Source organism: Manis javanica, chromosome 17 (genome assembly GCF_040802235.1).
Source record: "Manis javanica isolate MJ-LG chromosome 17, MJ_LKY, whole genome shotgun sequence".
Lineage (NCBI taxonomy): Eukaryota > Metazoa > Chordata > Mammalia > Pholidota > Manidae > Manis > Manis javanica.
Window position 1 is genome coordinate 60221991 of NC_133172.1, and position 22152 is coordinate 60244142.

Below are 22152 nucleotides of genomic sequence, written 5' to 3' on the forward strand. Positions count from 1 at the left end.
TTTACCCAAGGGGTAGACAGTAGACTTTCAGCATCTTATCACTGGAAGGAAGGACAATCCTCAGCTGCTGACTGGCCAGTGCAGCTGGGAAATACAGGCTGTAGGGCATCTGCAGCGAGGACCACACAAGCATCCGCCCTGCAGGCCCCGCAATAACTTGGCAGAAGGAATAAGTGGCACCATCTTACTTGCTACACAAGCTCTACTTTCTCAGTTCAGAACAGGGTACATCAGCACCAGAATTTTCTTGCTTTTTTAAAGTTTCTTATTGAAATGTAGTGGACATAATATTATAGTTTCAGGTGTACAGGAAAATTTTCCTTTAGGTACCTCTTGGAGCCTAGAAACTGTGAGATCAGAATGAAGGAGTGAAAAAAAAAAAGACACTTGGAAGCGGGGCTGGAAACCCATTCTGAGGTTAACAGCACCAAAAAAGCTCTTTGGACTATTTGCCTGGTGCTTCAAAGTTAGTCTACATAGATTCTAGAATCATGCTTCATACAATAATGATGATGCCCACATCACCGGTGATCTGAGGAGGAATAAGCCCTTCAGTCCCTCCCTATGGATAGAGGCTAGATTGTAACCCACAGAACTCTCAAGAAGGCACTCTTTGTAAATTGTTACCGATTTTAATGAACCACAAATTACCTAACAACATTGTCTCATTATAACTGAAATGCTTTTGTTGTGCTAAAGCAGGACTAGCTGTAGTTACACCATTGTAAGAGTAAAGCCTTTAGTCCTATAGATGGAAAAAGTATGACTTTTCCTGTCGGTAAGCATTTTCTCTTTAGAGACAGATATCATCATTCCCTATGTGGTCTAGATTTGCTGAAGAGGTTAAGATTGTACCTTCAGAGGACAGGAACTGTGTTAGTAAACACTTCCACGAACACAGAATTGCTAGCCTGTCTTAAGAAAGGGGGAAAAAATAACTATTAAGGAAAATACCAAAATGGAGAGGAAACATTTGGAAATGCAATAGGATACATATCCCTTTGGGGGGGGTGCTGACACCCCAAAATAGCAGCAACTAGCCCAGGGCAAATCCCAGTGTGATTCTCACTCCTGCCCGGCTAATCACCAGAAAGGTCAGATGTTAGTCTCACTGCCTTGTGCAGGCTAAAAACTGTCACAAGAGATTTCTCCTAGGAGTCTGGGATCCCACAGGGATGGTTACTGCTTCCTGGCTTCCTGCCTTGTGCCCCAGATTCCATCAGGCCAGTCTTCCAGCCTCCTCTTTATCATAACCTCATCTCCCACTCCTTCTGTTCTGAAATCGTACAGGGCCCAGCATCCCATGATCATTACCGAATGGCTCTTATGCCCTCAGAGGAGATCTAAATTGTGACTCCAAACACCAAACACAAATATTTTGCTTCAGTAAGTCCAAAAGTCCTTGTTCCAGGCACCCACACTATGCAGACAGTTTAAAGAAAAAAGAAGAAAAACATCCCTTTTAGTTCTTTCCAAGGCTTCATGCACATGAAGTCGTTCAAACCAGGAAGCCCATGCTGTCTCTAGTGCCCATATTAAGCCTTTATATGATTATCACCTGTGTGGCTTCCCCATCTATTTCCAGTATGATTGCGTAAAAACAAGCCAGATTATCACTAAATTCAGCAGCATGTTTCCATGACTTAGTAACTTGTATAAAGTATGTTTGAGTCTGTCAGTGAAAAATGTGATGTGGGTCACCAAGAAGACACAGATATAGACCCAGGTATAATAGCTGTAAAATTAAAATGGAATAGACTAAGATAATGATTTTTCAGAAGCTGAGATACATCATGTCCCAACCTGTCTTTTCTCTCAGTCCCCTATATAATAGATGTTCTGATAACGCCAGCCGATGCAAAATTGAAATACTGTGCAAAGTACATTCAGATTGATTAAAAGAAAAAAATATGTTATTCAACCCCAGAGTGAAATGGCGGCTGAACTGCTGAAGGTAGTTGGGGATCTGAACTTCAAAAAGATGTCTCAATTTGTGGCCTTTCTCCTTTTATAGACCAACCAAGCTCTAGACTGAGTGAAGGGTGTAGTAAGATTATTTAGATTAATGCTACTTAAAAGATGCTAGTTTGGATAAAATCAAGCCATTAGTTATGATGGCAACCCAATTAAGCCAGTTTAACACCCCTTATCTGAACTGTTACAGTAATTGAGGAAGAAAAATAAATGGAAGGCCCAGCCATCATTCCTCGTTATTTCAAGTACCAGCAAGATATCAATCAAGTTGAACATACTAGCTGCAGTTTTGTCACTGACAAAGTGGCCCAATAAAAGAATTCTTGAGGTCTGGTTAAAGGCAGGCTGCCATCACAGCCATTTGGAGGCAGCAGGTGCTGTCATAGGGAACGTGGGGGCCTGGTACTGCCACACCTCCATAAGAGCCAGCTCCCCAACTTAGCCAGGCTGCCATTGGCATGAGATTTACCCTCTTTCAGCCTCAGTTTCCCCACTTGCAGAGGGAGAACAATGCTGCCTGCCCTGCTGCGTTGTTTTAAGGATGAAACCATGTTGTAAGGACAAAACCATTCCTGGGGTCTAGTAAACACCTAACAAACATTTCAGTCAGCTGACTTGAGCTGAGATACAGACTGGTTCTCTAAACTTACCATGACAAAATCATCAGTGTCCGAGGCCAACTATGAAATGCCACATGAAGACCACCCCGGCAGTGGTCTGAGCATCTTCTTAGGGAAGGGATGCTTTGCAGAGCCCCCTGCTCGGAGTCGGGCTGTAAACCAGAAATCAGCCAGAAAATGCTGCCTTGGATATTGGCATCGATCCATGGAGCTTGCCCTCAGTCTGAATGGGGAGATTTATGCCAACGTTCATCTGCCTGACAGCAGGACACTTCCCCGCTGACCAGCCAAATCAACCATCTTAAAGTTGTCAAACATGCATTGGGAAAAGAAACCGATTTGGGCATTAAAATACTGTCTGCAACACCCTCCAGGCCGGCTCACTCCCTCTGCCAAAGAGCCTCTTAGCTGGTCCTCTCTGCGTCCCCATTTCCCGGCTGGGTGGTAGCTTCGCCAACTGCGCGGTCCCCGGACCAGAGCCCGACCCCTGTGCTCCTGCCCCTTCTGCCCAACCCAGTTCCCGCTGGGCGTTCAGCCTCCGGAACTCGGCCTCTGCTCTCGCGTCCCAACGCAGGGCCAAAGCCCGCCCCGGCGGCCCGGCTGGCCTCCCCGCACCCTCTCTCCTCACTCAAGCCCACTCCTTCCCGGGCCTCTGGCAACCTCTGCCTCTCTCAAAGCCCTCCTCTGGCTGGAAATCTTTGAACTTCTTCCCACAAAATAGCCCTACGATTTCCTCCTCCTAGAGGCCCTCTACAGCCGCACGGTTACCCAAGCAACAGCAGGCACCTGCCGCCCAGGGATTGTCGTGCACATCCAACCAGGCCCAGGGCTGGTCCTCAGAGGCGCCCACGGCCTGAATGGATAAACTGACGCTGTCATGTTTAAACGTGGGCTCTTCCTCTATTGTTTTCCTTTTCTCAAAAGTCAGTAAAATAGAAACAAAAAAGCCAAAAGGTGGAATTCTTTAAAAATAGTTCAGGTTGCACATTATTGTGTCCTCTAAAAGAATTTTTGAGTCCGAATTACATGAGTTATTACCCCACAGTTCCACAACAAGCATTACACATGGAAACCTGGCACTCTGTTGCACAAAAATTTCATATGTTCTCCCAGACTTTTGGTTCTTTGACTATTACATTTTTTCAAAATATAGCATGCAATTGGCAAGCTCTCTATTAGCGAAGCAATAAAAAGAGCACTTGTGCATTCAAAAGCAATGGGATTCTTGGCTTACTGGGCAGATACCAAAAGGGATTTGTAAAATCCTGATACTGCCAAGCCGTAGGAAGTAGAATGTGGGGGTAAATAAACAATACGTAGGGCCCCGGCTCATCTCACTTTGAGGCAAGGGGAAGGGAAGCTAGGGCCCTGTCCATATGAAATAAAGATGTGGCATTTATTTGCTCACAGCCTCTTGGTGAAGTTCAGCAGATGCCCAGAGACAAGGAGGGAATAGGCAGGGGGTGGATCGCCCCACCCGTGCATCTCGCCCCTACAAACAAGCCTCAGAAGCTGGCTGGGAGCTCAGCCTTCTCTCCACCCACACCTGAACTTGGGCTCCCCTTAAATCAGCCCGACTTTCCTCCCAGGATTCGGGCCTCAAGCTGAGGTCTCTCCGCTTGGTCCTGGGGCAGGCACCTGCTCTGTGCCCGGTTGCGCAGACCCCCTCCCACACGCACACTCTTTACTCCCCTAGGCTGGACTTGAATACAGGTATAGTCACCACTCTTAGAATCGAGGAAAGATAGAGATGGAAAGTCATGCCATATAAACAGATCTCATAAATGGAAAGAACAACATACCACTGGCTTTTTCAAATCAATCCAAATGAATTCAAAACTTGACCAAGCGTCTACTATATATACCAGGGCACAGAACAGTCCTAATGCCCAGAGTCCATGGAGCTCCAAAATGAGCTTCCTGTGTCTCCCCCATCTCCCTCTCCCTTCATTTTATTCTCGATATAAGCACCTCACCCTGTACACTATTCCCCATATAAAACAATTTGCATTCATGATTCCCAAGGTAAGACCCAGGCTACATGCCTCTGAGACCCAGATCAGGGAATATTTGAGACCAGGGAATAGAAAAATCTACTACTTCCCTGTACCTCTCAGCACTAGCTTCCAGAAGTTCTTGTTGGGAACCTAACGTTCTCTGCATAGGAAGCCAGCCCATCCAGCTGTGGCAAGACCAGGCTCCCTCTTCTAAGGGGGCTCTCTTGACGAGGGGCATTCGGAGTCTTATCTTAATAGTCTAGGGACATTGTAGCATGTGGAAATCTGGTCCCTTGTATGCAGATGTTCAGAGCAGCATTATTTTTAACAGACAAAAAGTAGAAACAACCCAAGTGTTCATCAGCCAGTGACCAGAGAAGCAGGACATGGTCTAGCCATAGAAGGGAATGTTATTCAGTCATAAAAAGGAACAAAGCATTGGTACACACTGCAATGTGGAAGAACCTCAAAAACATTATGCTGCGTCAACAGGAGACACAAAGGCCACACACTGTACAGTTCCATTTATAGACATGGCCAGAAAACACAAATCTGTGGAGAAAGAAAGTAGATTAGTGGCTGCCTAGGGCTGGAAGTAGGTGTGGAGAGTTAGCACAAATGGGCACAGATCAGGAAATATTTGGGGGCTGATGAAAATGTTCTAAAATTAGATAGTGGTGATAGCTGCATGACTTGGTAAATTTACTAAATATCAGTTCACTGCAAAAATAAATAAAAGAATGAGAGAAAGAAAGGACAATTGGGAAAAATAGTTGTAAATCCCTGTGTAACTTTTGAGTTTATATTTCCGTTCCTAATTATTATATTGGTTATATTGGTCATAACCATTAATGATGGTTATTGTAAAGAAAATTAAAAAGAGAAAAGTCTAATGCAATGTTAATTACCTAGCGAGATAATCGCTATTTAGATTTTGGTATATTTCTTTCTAATCCCTTTTCTAATCATACATATTTTTAAGTGAGGGTCACACATTGTTTTTAACTGTGCCTCTAACTGACAAGATATAAAGTATGTTATATGCATATATATCTATATATATATAGTTTCTGAATAATAGAACTTATCATAAAAACCTCAGTGTTTTCTGCTAAGTGGAAATCTTGTTTGGTCAGGATTCTGAATAAAATTAAATTCCTGTGATTACAAAACAAAACAAAGCAACCCAAACCTGACCATGTTTGTCATTACATCCACACTCACAGCATCTAAGTGGCGCCGGGAGTCCCACGTATGATCCATGTTTCCTTGGGTACTGGTTTTAGCTGTGTGGACCTCCCATAAAAAGCAACATATTGTCAAGCACAGAAGATAACTCTTTTACCCCTTCTACCAATGCTTGATGCCAACCTCAAGTAGCAAAATACTAGAACTCTGAACCAAGCAGTGTGGCTCGGACGGTGGGCTGTGTTACAATCACCAGTCAGTCCGTTCACGGCCTGGAGCCCTGAGAGCGCGTGGCACGGGGACAGGGCGCCTTCAGGCCCTAGTTCCCAAACAGGTGCACACCAGTGTTACAGCGCCTTGCACAAGTTACTTAACTTTTTTCTAAGCCCCAGTTGCCTCTTCTAGAAAGTGAGGGAAAACTAGAAAGTAGGACCCCATGTGCTCAAAGCAGCAACATCTAGTCTCCTCGGACTCTTCCTACTCTGAATAGCAACAGGTGTTCATTTTCTCTACAAAAATCCTCCCCTTTCATTAGCTGCCTTCTCCTGCTTCTCTTAGAAATGCCCAGCTCTGCCTGCACTAAACCTACGGCCCAAGAGCCCAAGAGCAAAAAAATGAACCCAACAGACTGACAGCTCAGCCAGGCCGGCAACAGTATGGGTAAGACCAGGCCTGGTGCTGAGCACGGGCCACAGCACCTCACAGGCAGTTCCCAAAGTGAAGAAACACAAGTTAAATTGCCTGGGTTTGAGATCAAGCAGTGGGGACGCTTGGGCCCCGTGCTGTCTGGGTCATGTCGTGGGCTGACGTGTTGCACGCGCTGACAGTGCTGAGCAGTAGCGCCAAGCCAGAGCCAGGAGCAAGCAGTGGTGGAGGACCCTGGCAGGGACCCGCCGGCGCAGGTCAGAGCGCCTCTGCCGTCGGAGATCCCAGGCCTCCGGATGGAAGAGGCTAATCGTTCAGAGAGGAAGGAATCGTTGGGCAGCACGAGAGCTACAGGCCAAGTAACCTGCCCGAGATATGAAGGCTGGGGGCAAAGGCAACGGGGAGTTTCTGTTGAATGGGGACGGAGTCTCCGCTGGGGACGATGAAGTCTCGAGATGAATGATGGCGACATGGCACAGCAATGTCAGTGTGCTCAGTGCTGTTGAACAGTGAGCTTAAAAATGGTTACAATGGTAAACGTTACATTATGTATATTTTATCACAGTAAACAGTAGCTCATAAGAAATAAGATATAGGAAATTAGGAAAAAACCCAATCATGGTACAGGAAGTTTCGTTTGCTGTCATGGTTGAAATGGGAGCCCATAAGACTCAAGCTACAGGGTAGAAGTTCGGACGCAGGAGGTGAAGGTCGACCTGACCTTCACCAGGATGATGCCTGAGACTCACCAGGTTAATCTGAGCCCATCCTAAACCTTGCTGGGCCCCAGGCTCACCACACCTTAAAGGAAGGTGACCCAGACCAGCCTCTGAATGCACCAGGCGTACGGCTGCACTTTCCCGTCTGCAGCCCCCTCGGTGTGCACGCAGGTGCCATTTCCCCGGAGGCGAGGCCATGACCTTCATCACACTCCTAAAGGGGAACCCACCTCCCATTCAATCTAAGACCCACTGACAGGAATGATTCATGTCACGTCTCACATGTGACATTAGGCGGATGGAAGTCCTTGCACACGCAGGCAACCCCTCCACATTTGCACCAGCTGTACTTCTCTGAGCCTGAGAGCAGCTCCCCCACAGTGGGGCCTGTGGGCTTCCTCTGCGGGAGCCACAAGTAAGAGGAAGTATGGTTCTGGCTCCAGAGCCCCAAGCCTTCTGCTCAAACTGAGGCTTTTTCACTGTGGAAACAGGAAGTCCGTGAAGGAGGGGGCCGCCCCAGCTGTGTGCAAGTTCTGATACTGGTTATACTTAATAGTCACTGGGGGCTGGGGGCTGCTGATGGGAAAGGGAACAGAAGGGACCAGGGGTTTGCTGAGCGCTGGAAAAGCCTAGAAGCTCCCATAGTTCTTGAGACCCTGGAACTATTGGAATCAAAAGAGTTTGTGAAGAATCATTACATTTTGGATTACATTTGAATTTTGGATGGTGATTTTTCTCCATCCTGTGCATGTAAACTGGGAGAAACTCTTGCCCGGAGGATTTTGAGAATCCAGTCTTTACCTTATCAACAAGAAAAGCATCTCATTTTACTTGACTTCTGAAGAAGACATTCCCAGCCTGGCCAGGAAATAACACATAGGGAATTGAAGACAGTAGTATAATTAAGTTCACGAAAGGCCGATTCTTATGGCCATAATATTTCAAATACTCATAATGCCTTCTCATCCATTCTACCAAATGACTTTACTTCATAATATATTCAGAATGAAAAAACATAATGGATTCCTCTGAGAGCTTCAATTATTTCAATAAAAAGAGAAAATAATTTTTCAGTAAAGAAATCCAACCAAATGACTAAAGCTGACAGGGAAAAACCAACTTCAAAGTAATTAAGCATTTCCTTTGAGTTCTGTCCCAACACAAGTTGATGCTACACCACCATCAGAAAGAGCCATCCCTCTGACGATTAACTGCCCGTGAGTTCCTATTTTAGTAGATATTTATTCAAATGTTCACTCTAGAACTATCCTTGGTGTTGATATATTTCAATGTCCACCAGCCTCACTAAAGGGTATCTGTTCTCCCTGCTTCATGACTCGCTGTTCAGCTTCCTTCAAGCTGGGTTCTTCCCCCTTAGTGGACACCTCTCCCAAAAGATCACCAGTCACATGCTCTTTGAAAAATCCTATTATTCTCTTTACTCCTAAATCCTTCTGGGTGGTGATAGCACATATAACAGTTGACATTACCTCCTGTTCCAATTCATCTTTCCTATGTCTTCTGAAAACCATCATCTGCTCTTCAAATTTTGGGAGTTCCTATGTCTCCACCCCTCTGTCTGTTTGCACTTCCCCTTGGGCAACCTAATTTGCTAGAAAGGCTTCAAAACCATCTATGTCAACGACTCCCCAGTCACCAACTCAGCCCTGCATTTCACCTAAGCCACGTGCACATCCACGCAGTTGCCCTGAGTGTGAGGGGCTCTGAGCGCAGTCACAGCTGAACCTATCCTTCCGCCCCCCCCCACCACTGCCTTCTGCTTGCCCTCTGGCAGCCTCATTGCCAAGATGAGATGTTTCTTCCCTGTTCAAACTGCCCACAGCATAACTCAGTCTATGGCCGGTCTCCCTCCTACAATGGTCAACCTCTCCCATCCTTACCCGTGTGTGTTTCTAAACGTAAGTCAGATCAGATCATCCCACTGCTTTTCTGAAAACCCCTGGTGGCTTTGTGCCATCCACACAATCAGTACAAGTGACTTGTCCTGATGGTCAAGGCCCCCATGCCCTACCGGACATCTCCAGCCCAGCACCTTGCCCTCCTTCCAGCACCCAGTGACTCTGCACCCACATGGGCCCAGGGGGTGGGCTGGAGCCACAGCCAGTTTGCGGGTTGGCAGATGTCTCGTGATCCTCCCAGAATTGTGGGCACGGCTACTGTCCATTTCCCCACTTGCCTTTGGGGTCCTTTCGAGGGGTGAGGCTTCCTGCCTGCCCTCCTGGGTGCAGCTGCAGACAGCAGAGCTGGGGAAGAGCAGCTTAAACCTGGCTCCGCAGCAGCAGGGTGACCGTTCGTTTGCAGTCAGCCCGCCCCTTGTGTTCTGGTATCACCAGCACCAGACCCACCTGTGTCTACCTGTCCTTTTATTGTCCATGTAAGTAATGAAATGCCTGAAAGTAAAAAAAAACGTCTTTCTTTGCCAACAGAACCTGTCAGGTCTTGCCTTGCCTTGCCTTGGACTTAACACTTACCCTCTGACTCAAAGATTTGCTGTGCTTTACCCCCCTGTGACTCATAACTTTAAACTTACTGTGCATTTGAAAGAATGAACATAATGTGAGATAAAATAAAATTACACTTGGAAATCTGGTTATGTAGAAATGAGGACAGGAAAAAAGAAATGGAGCCAGACATCGGTTAATATTGGTGCACGAAACAGGAGTACTCTAATTGTAGAGGTGCAGTAAATCCTTTCAGAATAAAGCAAATCCATACACTCAGTGTTTGTGGCCTGCAAATTTGGCTCTAACTTTTCTCACAGAAAATTAGGAACCGTTAATGAATGGTTCATCCCAAGAGCAACTGTCTAATGCACAGATAATTACAAATGAATTTAGAGAAAGGTAAATAAAGTCACACTGGGTCTTAGTAAGATAAACACCCTTTTTTGAAGTGAAAGACCTTATTGCATAGGTGATTGCAAGGGCTTCTTAAAATAATGTGCCCTAAAATGAAAAACATTTCAGGAAGTAGCTGAAATATTGAAAAAAGCAAGGCTATTAAAATAAGGCTCAAAGATGCTATTAGGATGGCTTCTGCTGCTCCAGTAGCCAGCTAGTGATTTCATTTCTCATAACTAACCCACCTTCTGAAATCTGTCCTGTGCTGGCGGCCACGCCAGCTCCAGAGGCACCATCAACCACCCCAGACCCTTTTTCACCTGCAAAAGAAAACCCTGGATTAGATCTTTCTCTCTTCCACCAACTCCCCAGGTAGTAGAGAGCCGGTCCCTATAAAGCAAGGTTTTCTCCCATGCAGTCTGCATCCGCCCTACCCCGTCAACAGGTGCGAATACTTGGGTATTTCCGTAAGAGGTTTAATTTGGTAAACAGGACAGTCCTGTTTGTCATCTCCATTCTTTGAGTGGCTTTCAGTGTATTAGGATAACTTCTGTTGAAAGCTTAGCATCCTAAAGGTAAAGCCGGAAGAACTTAAAAGTCTTACATATGATAAAAGGCTTTGTAAACCACGAACCTTTATGCCGATATGTAAGCTATCACTGCTAGCGCTTGTTTCAAACCCGTTAGCAATAGTAAAGGTGTCTGGCACGTGGGGGGGCGGGGAACAGTGCTGTGGGAAATTACTCTTGCATTATCCCAGTTGCCACCTGACTTCTTCACTCTTTCCCCACAGGCAACCCTCCTGCTACGGGGACTGGAACTTTGCTGATTACCCTGGAAGACGTGAACGACAACGCGCCCTTTATCTACCCCACGGTGGCCGAAGTCTGCGACGATGCCAAAAACCTCAGTGTAGTCATACTGGGAGCGTCAGATAAGGATCTTCACCCAAATACAGATCCTTTCAAATTTGAAATCCAGAAGCAAACTGTTCAGGATAAAGTCTGGAAGATCTCCAAGATCAACAGTAAGTCCAGTTCGACAGCCTGCAGTTATTCCGGCTTTGAAGCCTACTTTCCCTGGTGTGGCCTATTTCCCCAAACTGCATCTCCTTTCCTTCCCGCTTGTGTGTCCCCACAGGGTTCATTTCAAGTTACTCACGCGTTCCAACTACTGACAATTTTCCCACCTGCGAATGAATACAATTTGTAAACATGTTAATTCTTGCTTCCTTATCAATAGAAGTGTTCTTGTTTGCACCTTCTTATCTTTTCTCTCCTGGACACTCTATACTGGACACACTCAGGCCTCAGCCTCCACACCCAGGGTCTCTGCCTCTCCCTACGCTTACCTTGACTCAGCTGTCTCTCCTCTCAAAGAACTGTGTTTACGACATCGACTTTCACCAGCATGAGGTGCTCATTCTCATAAAAGATTAATGAAAAAAGGAACCCTAGTGTAAGAGTCTTTGGAAAGTCTTAACCTCTAATCCTGCCTCCATGTATGCTGCAGACCTTGAAAGGGCTTAGTCCTTCTAATGACCTTGGCTCTTCTCTGCTGTCCTTGGCTTTCACCTTAGACTCTCGTATCTTCTCCCATCTGCCCTGTCTGTCTATGAAATTTGCAAGCAATGTGCCTTCCTACCCTTCTTTCCATGTGGGCAGGTGGAACTCAAAACTTGACCCAGCGTTTTCATCTGCCTTACCAAGATGGAAACACAAGGAACTGAACTATGAGGATCCCTATAACCACAACAGCTGGCCTGCATCCCCCCATGATAAATGTGACCTCCCCACTAAGTTCCCTTGGTTTGGCAATAAAGTCAAAACCCAGCACCCACACATTAGACGGGCACTCTGTCTACAGTAATGAACTTAGCCTGCGATTGACCCAGCCCAGCCACCAGAGCCTCTTCTTACATCAGATGTAGAACTTTTGAGAGGAATGGTGAATTATCCGTCTCATTAAGTTTTGAAAATATATTGTACAACTGTGCATAAAATTTTCTATTAAAAAATCTCATATGTGTTATGGCCTTATCTCATATCTCCTTTTATTCATGCCTTTCTCTTGTTATTGATTCTATTTGCCTGTTTGTCTATTTTATTGCTTTTTTTAGAGAATGAATTCTGTTACACTGGTTATTTTTAATTAAAACAGCCCTTCTCTTGGTTGAGAGGTGAGCGTTTCATTTGCTAGTTTTTGTGGCTGCAGCTGATTTGAATAATTATCACCAGTTCTGTCCAGCCGGAACTTTCTCATTCGGGAGTTTCTCCTCTAGTCGAGGGAGATTGGAGAATGTTCCTTGAACTACTCTGCCGTCTCGCTGGGGTAATTATCTACATTGGTGATTTCTGCTGCCCTCACCTCTGGGTGGAATACTTCACTTCTTTTCGTTTACATGTCATCACATTCTGCTTTCCCTCCTGCTTAGACTTAATAGATAAAAGGCCTTCAGAGTTCTTTTACTCAACCCAAATTTTTTCTGAATACTTAGCACTGTTTATGCCCAGAAAGGGGCAATGTAAAAAGAAGAAAAAAAAAACCTAATCATCTGAGTGACTGCAAAGAGAACAACCCGAGGCTGAAAACAGTGGCCAGGCCGAGTGGCCACTTCTCAGGGCTGCCCAGAGGCCTGGGTAATGGCAGGTATTCCCAGTAAACAAGGGCTTAAGGTTCCCATCTCCATGCTGAGGGCTGTGCCACAGAGTCCCATCCACAGCCAGGGCTGTGGGCCAAGGACTGGCAAACGCTAGACTATGGACCCGTCCCCATGGCCACACACAGGGGTCCTGCCCACATTTACAATGAATGGGTCTTTCTTTTTTTTTTTGGTCCAAGGATTTCTTTTGATTGTTTGCATTTGGATTCTCACATAAAAATACTCTGAAATGATCATTTCTTCTTTCCTTTTCTCATCTTCTCCAGCTTTATTGAAGTGTAATTGACCAATAAAAATTGTGTCTATTTAAAGACAGACAATGGGAAGGTTTGAAGGGAGATTTTTAAGTTAGCTTTTCTAGATGCTGCATGTGGTCTTTGTGAAGGGGCCTATATCATATAAATACATTTGCAGGGAGGAGTTCTCATACTCTGTCATCTTCACCCAAAGCGGATGCCCTCGAAGCTGGTTATAATAGCCCCACTGGTGGAACACGTCCAGGGCGCACACGTTCTATCTGGCACCGTCCAGCATGGTAGCCCCCGCCATGTATGGTGGCCGGACACTGGAAATGTGGCTAGCGCAGCTGAGGGACTGAATTTGAATGTATATTTGATGTGAATGAATTTTAATTTAGACACAATGCCTCACGCTTACTGGGTAAGGCTGACCCTCCCTCACGAAGTCCCTCCTTGTCTCCACAGACACGCACGCCCTGGTGAGCCTTCCTCAAAACCTGAACAAAGCGAATTACCAGCTGCCCATCGTGGTGACAGACTCAGGGAAGCCGCCCATGACCAACGTCACGGACCTCAGGGTGCACGTGTGCTCCTGCAGGAACTCCAGGGTGGACTGCAACGCCGCGGGGGCCCCGCGCTTCGGCGCCGCCCCGGCCCTGCTCCTCCCTCTGCTCAGCTTGGCTCGTAAGTCGGCCTGACTCCCGTGCGTGCCCCGTGCGAGAACGTGACTTCACTGAAGCCATTTTTCTCCCCAGATAGCTTCCCCCAAAAATTTACCCCGGAAGAACCATTCAGCTTTCGTTTATGTCTGCATAATAGAAAGCTTCACAGGTGAGAGCGCCCCACCTGCAGTTTAAAGGCCTTGGAACAGCCCCCCGTCGGGGAGGAACGGTGCAAAGGCCCCCCTTGCTATCCTACAGGCCAGGGGGTAAAAAAAATAAACTTCCTGCCGATGCCAGAGCTTGAGTTACAAAAATTATGCCCAGATGAGTAAACTAGTCTGCCAGGGCCTTATTTCTCCCTGCGTTGTGCAGAATCATCTTTTGCAAGGTTGGATACTCCGCCTTTTTAAGAAGAGTCATGAGCATTCATGGACAGAGGCTGAGCTGTAGGAAAAGAGAGAAAGGTTTAATCCACACGCTCTTTCCACTGAGTGGTGGTAATGACTATAATGAAGCATTATTTTAAACAAACGAGTTATTATGCCTAGTAATACACTGTGTGCATAAAATGAATAGATACGTGCATCAGACATTTCCTGTGCCTCAAGTCGTAGTCCAATTTTAACCTTAGCAATTCTTCACTATAGCTAATGCCATTCAAAAGCCTCTTGGGCCTTGGTATTTATGTGTTGAGGTTATTGGTGTAATTGTGAATTAGGAAATTGAGAAATGAATGGGTAGAAAATAAAGAACAGAAGTTATTACATCGTGGTCACAGTGGTAAGTGGGGGTCACCAGGAAATCACACTCTCTAACATGGGACATCAGCAGTGTATAAAGCTCTGTGCTGGGCCAGCGTCCTGGGGCAGAACAAAGGAGGATAAGACCTTATAGTGAGAAGGGGCTCACGGGATGGATGGATAGAAGGAAGGAAAGAAAAAATGCTTCTCTTTCTTGTTCTTGTGTTTTCTTTCTTTTTTCCTCTGTCCTCGTCTTTCCTTTTTCTTTAAGAACTAACACACTGCAGGTAAAGGTGAAATCTCCCATGTTCCTCTCCCCAGTTTCACTTCCCAGTCTCCCTAGAGACAAGAGATGTCACGAGGTAGCATGTGTCCAGATGTTGTTTTATATGCCTACTACCCCCACACACACGTGCACACGCGCACACGTAGATCTGTTTTTCCAGTTTGTAAAACTTTATATAATTCGTATTATTATTGAGCATAATGTCCTTCAATCTGCTTCTCTCCCTCTCCACAACACATCTCCAAAATCCATCTACATTGTTCTAGTTCGGGGGTCAGCAAACTTTTTCCAGAAAGGGCCAAGCAGCAAATACTTTTTTTTGCTGGTTTTTTGGTCTCTGCCTTCTGTTTTCGCCATTCCTCAAAAGTGTGAAGGCTCTTCTTAGTTCCGGAGCCATGCACACACCCTGGCCCCACAGCCACAGTTCACCCCAGCTCGGGGTCAGGACTGCGAGGGGGTATCCCGTTGCACAAATATGGTGCCTACATTCCTCTATTAACAGACACATCAGGACTGCTTACCATGTCCTGCTGTGAGCCACTCTTGCGGTGAACATCTGGAACCTCCACCAGCTTCTCGACTGAGTGCTACACAGACAGCAAGCCCAGCACTGGGTCTGGGTTCTCAGAGCAGTTAGAACTCACTTATAGCAAGGTCTGGATAAACCAGAGGGTACTTCCCATGTGAAGTCCAAGTGTGCATGTGTGCACACGCATTGTTATGTGTACACCAGGACATGAAAATTGAGTGGCCACTCACCTGTCACCAAATCCAATGACCTGTCTATAAATCCAATTACGTGACATCAAAGCCTGACTCTCGGTGCCATTCCGTTGAAGAACCGAGGCAGTGCAGGACATCGCTCACTTACCAGCATCTCCAGATGCCAGTGACTTTTCTAAAGGGAGCCTTCCTACCTCTGCTTGTTAAAATACACATCCCAGGCCATCCCCAGCCTGTAGGATCAACTGCCCAGGTGACAGTAGCTTCCAGCACACAGACCCAGTGCTTGTATATTTTTACACAATATTTTTATAATAATACATGTCTGCTATTATACAGCCATATATTAAATATCAGTTAATAATCTATGTGTTTAGATTAAAAGGAATGTAAATAGATGTGGCGGTATTTTCTTCTTACCAACGAGGGATTTCCTTGTGTACCCTACTTCAGACACCCCTGGCCTCCAGATATCAATGATGAGCAGGCTCCCAAAGACTACCTGCTTCTCATTTCTCTCAGTGGAGCTCTGGGATTGCAGTTCATCTAAGCAGAATTGCCTGATAACTCCTAAAGAACACGTATTCGTTTTATACTCAAAATAATCTCATTGAGAAAAGTCAGGTGCACTATGTCTGAGATCTCAGATGTGCCTTTCGTTCTCCCCTAAGTGGAGAGCTGTCCTATCTACCACCGCAGTGTAGGTGGGGACGCCTGTAGGTAAAGCCAAGATCCTCCTCCAGAAGGAGCTGACTCTCCCTACACAGCTGGAAAGAGCGCAGCCGCCTCTCCAGTGCTTCACGCCACAAGACAGGTAGTTCTAGCGCAAATAACAGTTCAGAGCAGGCATTACCACTCCCCTGTTTGACTTCAAAACTAATCTCAATCTGGCCCTCTATAAAAGCGTGAGACTATCTAATATTGTGCACTTGAACATTAGAGCCTGCCAACAGGATTCTTGTTTTATTATACCTCTAGCCCAAGATGTCCTTCCTAACAAAAGGGGATGTAACTAAGAAACAGATGAGGAACAGGATTAGAGCAAGCAGAAGTCCAAGTGTCCGACCCACCTGTGTAACTTTTAACATGATGTTGACAAGACACTGCACAGAAATGGACCTAAAGCATTAAGATTGGGGGGAAGATTCCTAAAAGCACTGAAAATAGGTTATAAAGTTAACTTTCTGACTCAGCCATAGCCCTTGAAAGAACTCTGGGGTCTGATAAAATCCATTCGCTGTTTCTTTAAATCAGGATTTAGCAAACTACTACCCCAGCGCTGAATATGGCCCACTTCCTGTTTTTGTAAATAAAGTTTTATTGGAACACAGCCATGTTTATCCATTTGTATATTGTCTGTGGCTGCTTTCTGCTGCAACGGAAGTGGTAAATAAGTGTCACAGACCATATGGCCTGCAAAGCTGGAAATATTAACTATCCGGTCCCTTACAGGGAATGTGTGACAGTGCTTTTTTTAAAGCATTATTCATAAAACTTAAGTGATCACATCCTACAACATGGGAAGAAAAAAATGTGTTTTTCTCCTCCCCTCAATAATATTCACATCCCAGTAGACCAGCATTGACCAAACATCCTGATGTTTTGTGGCTTTTTCAGTTTCTTCATCAGCCTAGTGATTTTATCCCAATTTGTAAATGAAAAAACTGATGCTCAGAAAGTTCCCCAGGGGAGTCAGCAGTGAGGCCAGCATTCACCACTGGCCCGCCTCCCTTAATCAAAGCATTTCAGTGTATGATGACATGTAGATGGCTTTATTGTAACTGGGAATTCAACTGAGGGGTCTGCCCTTTCTTCTTTGGCATCTAAAAATAAAAGAAATAAAACGAATGACATTGAAAGTAATAGACAAATGTAAATGAAATTATTTTTACTGCCCAGCTTATTCTTTAAGTTACATGTTGGTGACCTTGGGGGGATGCGTAACTCCCCCAGATCTTCCCAGTGAGGCAAGCCAGCATCTCCATCAGGCTGTCTGGGCAGTGTGACATGGGCAAGGTCAAGGAGGAATACTGTCCGGAAACCTTTCTGAACATTGGTTTAGGCCTATTTAATCAGCAAGACCAAGAATATAAAAGGACAGCTCAGAGGAAACATATTAAATACCACAATTGAATTTCTCTACATTGGGAAGGAGGGAATCAAATTGTAACCCAATTACAGTGAAGACGTATAAAGAGGTGGCCAAGATAAGCAAAAAACAGCCACTGAAAATACTTTGGATTCAAATACGTTTTATGAAGGCATTATTTGCATCCCATAAAATTCACCCAAAGTGTACAGTTCGATGAACTTTGATAACTACACCATTGTGTAGCCACACCACAGTCAAGATACCCTTTTGCTATTGATCCCCTTCCCCAATCTAGACCCTCATTGATCTGCCTTCTCTGATTAGTTTCTTGCCTTTTCTAGAATTTTCTATAAATGGAATCATACAATCCATGTCATTGAGTATATCGATATTTTGTTCCTTTTTATTGTGAAATGTATTATGGGCAGAGATAAGCCTGGAGAAGCACCAAATCCACGGAAGGCAGGCTGTCCTCTGCCTGAGGATAGTGCCACGTCATGCTTTGCAGAGGAGCCGTGGCCCCTTGAAGTGGTGCCCCTTCGCGACAGTGACAGTCACCCCCCAAGGGTTTTCTGTGTGCCATGCACATGCAAAGCCAAAGGCTTTCCATAAATTGCATAGACTATGTCACGTCATCGACTCAGTGGCCCTAGGAGGTTGAATTATTTACGTGACAGTCTAAATTGACTTGACCAGGGATTGGAAACTTTCTGATTTAGTTGGTTTTATTCAGCCAAAATTTTTTTCTATTTTTCTCAATGACCAAAATTATTATGTTTTATCAGTACCATACGAGAAAATATTTTTAAGTGGAATCCGTGATGCCATTTAATACATTCTTTCCAATATGGGTGAACTTGAAGGCTACAGTTTACCGGAGCCCAAGTAACCAAAGAGTTCCAGGAGTGGTCGCAAGGCAGATGAAAGATTCAACGAGAAAAGGGAATGAATATAAGTTTCTAAGACTCCTAACGGCAAAGGAATTCACTTGTCAAACAAGATAAAGGCTGCTGGCTATAGAAAATCACCACCAAAAAATGTGCACCTGAGCTATGTATTAATTTCTGCAGCCCTTTCTATTAAAATGACTTTAACCCTTAACCTTCTCAATATCATCTTGCTTATATGCAAGTCACATTGTAAAGACTTTTTATCTAGAATTTAGAGACACTGCTTTAAATTTTCCAAACTGATAAATGACAGGTTCAACCTCTGAAAGCAATGGGGGGCAGAGTGGGTAGGTGAGTTTTACAGGCAGATCCACCCCCCCAAAGGGTTTCAAATGAAAAGGCTCATGCTTTACAGAGTAACCCATTCAAGTCTAGGGATCAGTATGTTCCAAGATACTGATCATATGTGATATGTCATAGGTTGACCTTTACACATTCTCATTTCTTTGATTGTAACATGAGTCTTGGTAGTACCATTTCCCTGTACAAATCCAAGATGTAATACCAGTTAAGCAAAAAAGGCGGAGAACAGAACTATTTCCATTCATTCTATTATCAGGCAGCGTGGAGGACTCCGGGCTGGTGCACATGGTAGAGAAGAGCCCCAGTTTGTACAACCTCAGGCCATGAGGATGGAGGAAGGGGCCACGAGCCAAACACAGGCAGCCTTTGGGAGCCAGAAAAGGCAGCAAGGTGCCTCCCCTCCTTCAGCCCCCAAAGGAGCACAGCTCTGTTAACACCTGAGTTTAGCCCCAACGCCTTGATTTTAGCGTCCTTTTGGATTTTTCTGACCTCCAAAATCATTAGAGCATAAGTGTGTGTTGTTTTAAGCCAGTTAAGTTTGTGGCCATTTGTTACAGCAGCCGTAGGAACTGCTATGTCTAAAGAGCGACCAATAGCTATCTTGCTTTTCTCTGGGACAAAAAGAAATAATTGGGATAATCATCAATCTCTAAGCTACCAATCTCCAAGCTCTGCGCTAATGTACATTGTCGTAGGAGATGCAATGTCTGGCATTAGCGTGTTCTAAGACCTAAACCAGCAGAATTATGCATACTCTGTTCAAATGTTATTATGCTTAAGAAAAAAATTTCTGCAAGATCCTGCAATGGTTACAAGTGTGTTTATTACAGTTTGCCTGTCATTTCTCCCATAAGTAGCTAAAATGCATTGACTCACATTGAGGTATTCCTTAACTCTGAATCTTTTCCCTTCAGATCTGTGAGAACTCCTGACATCTAAAGCTTGACTACCAAGTTTCCATAGCAACAGGCAGAAGAAGAAATCCAAATCTGAAGACTGCAGTTTACAGTTCTCGAACTTCACAACTAGGCCTCAATTCTTCCAGATTCTCCTTTTCTTTGCAATTTCACTTAGTCTGTACTTCATCATTTTTGGTAGCATCTCCCTTTCTCTGTTAACTAGTGGAATCCTCTGAATTTTCCCTGCTGTTTAAAGATCATGGCATAACACTGGACCTCCCGGGAGCAGGAACAATGACCCCTTTTTCTGATGTATTGCCATGTCGCTGGTCCATGCTCCACACGACAGCTTTGTCTGTGGGTTGGTATTTGTATATGTCTGCGTATCTGTATGTGTATATACACGGTGTTTATAGAGAGAGACTGTATACAGGAGAAGCCTAGTTTTGATATACCGTTCTTCCTTGAGAGATTAAACAAGGATGAGAGAGAAGCCACAGCTGCCGGGCCCCCGGCGTCAGGCGGAGCACTAGTACAGACCACAGAGCCGATGCGTGTGCACGCCCCCTGCAGTCCCTCCCCTGCCGCCACCAGCCCGGCGGGCCTGTAGGCAGGGAGAGCAGAGGCGGAGGTCCCTGCTCGTGGGCATGAACACTACACCTCATTTTCACTGCTGTCACGTGCCACGATCCTCAGTGGAAGTGCTGAGGGACAGAGCAGGAAATTTGACCATCAAATGCTGAGAAGAGGGCTGCATTTGCGTGTATCCTGAATGCACAGTGCTGCTGGTTCTTAGGGGGACACAGGTGGTGGTAGAGAATCTCTCCCTCCTCGCTGTATGTACAACTGCAATGTCATCCTGGAGGCCATACATGCATATTGAAGCAGCCAGCAGGTACCATGTGTATACATATAGAGGCCCACATGTATAGACATACATTGATGCATACACACTGTTTGTTTCATATATACATACATAAAATAGAGTAAATACAGGTAGTTTTAAAAGTACCCTTTTGTGTGAATTGACTACCACTGTTTGCAAACCTGAAAATAAAAGATGTTCGTCATGTATGAAAAGTAATTGATTTTTATTCTGTGAGCATGTAGAAGAGGGAGTCAGTGCTTGTACTAAGATTATCTTCTTGTTGATAACCTGTAAATGAACCATCGAAGCTCACACCAAATTTTTCTATCAGATAAAACTAGCCTGTGGCTTTGTATTAGAGCTCACCACCAACTAGGGTAAGGTAAGTGTCTTAGCATATTTTAATGCAATTGCTTACTACAGGTTTTAACCACATGCACACACGTGCACACACACGCTTTCTTATGCAATCTATGTTTGCACCTGTGCTTTTTAGTTCGCCTTTTGGAGAAAGTAGAAGTCATTTCTTGTCTTTATTGTAGTGAAATTACTCAGAAAGAGTTCCATATATTGTATTTGTTTCAATAGTAAATCTTTTTGGAGCATATAAAATGCAGATTTTTTTCCATTAAAATAAATGGGTATTGGTGGTTAAAACTGCTGCACAATAGCTTTTCTCTGATTTCTATGTTGTGTCTAATGTCGCTGATGTGGGTCTTGCCTTAGTGCAGGCTCACATTTTTGACTGGCTCTTTGGGGTCCCCGTATATCTCTTGTTAGATAAGTGAGTCCATAAAGCCAGAAGCACCTGCTCACAGCTCGGGCAAAGCTCCCACCTTGTCCACCATGAGTGATTTGAGCTTTCCACAGTCAGCTCTAAGATGCTTGCACATGCAGAGGGGCAAGAGCGTCCTCAGTGTGATGACCACATGACACAGAGTCCCAATCATTTGTCTGCAGTCCCAGGACGTGGGCATTTTTTCTCTTTAACAAGTCCTGTTGCTCAGTCAGGAGGTGCCGCAGCCTGGACATGGCATGCTGGCTCTCCAGAAGTGCGTGGAGCAGGCTCAGGGGCTGGGGCACCAAGCCTGCAAGTCACACTGAACAAGACCTTTCCTGGCTTTACAGGATGCAAGGCTTGTGTCTTCCTAGTGGACCTCACTCCCCTCTTCCCACAAGGCAGATGGAGAGTGCTGCCCCCGGAAGAAGCTGGAAGCATCCTCAGACGCCCAGGTAGGCCAGCTAACCAAGTCAGAAGCTGTCCTCCTTCAGGGACCTGGGCCATCTCCAGGGAGACATACAGGTGACGAGTGACCTGTTTACTCCAGTAAACAAGTACGGGCTCCTCCTTTTCTCTCAAGCCAGGAGGCTCTCCTGCACTTTGCAAATCAAGCTGGCACCTTAGCTTAGCTTAGAACCCAGAAAACTAGGAGTGAGGTACATAGTTCATTAGCAAGTAGAATATGCCTTAATTTCCCGTGCTTTGATATTCTCTCTGTTCGTGGAGCTCGTATCAGGACAGAGATATTTCTGTCGTGTTGTTCTTTCTAATCCTTTCCAAAAAAAAAGAAATAGACCAACTTTTAGAATCCAAAGTGGTAGCATTTCCTGAATCACAGGATGTGTGTGAACTTGTTAGGACACATTTACATTGTTTACTGACAGCAGAAGTAAGATCAAAAGTTTATTTCATTTTTCCCAATGAATTTTATTTGAGTTCAAGT

General features: G+C 45.1%; 1 protein-coding gene across 1 annotated transcript in view; it reads left to right on the top strand.

The window, feature by feature from the left end:
- CDH13 (cadherin 13) overlaps window positions 1-21089 on the top strand; it is a 919293-nt gene extending 898204 nt beyond the window's left edge. Inside the window, exons 12-14 of the mRNA XM_036993860.2 lie at window positions 10798-11031; window positions 13371-13589; window positions 19576-21089. Of these exons, the coding sequence (XP_036849755.2) occupies window positions 10798-11031; window positions 13371-13589; window positions 19576-19583 (461 nt within the window). The 3' untranslated portion in view covers window positions 19584-21089. The remainder of the gene's footprint in view (window positions 1-10797; window positions 11032-13370; window positions 13590-19575) is intronic.
- The last annotated feature ends 1063 nt before the right edge of the window (window positions 21090-22152 follow it).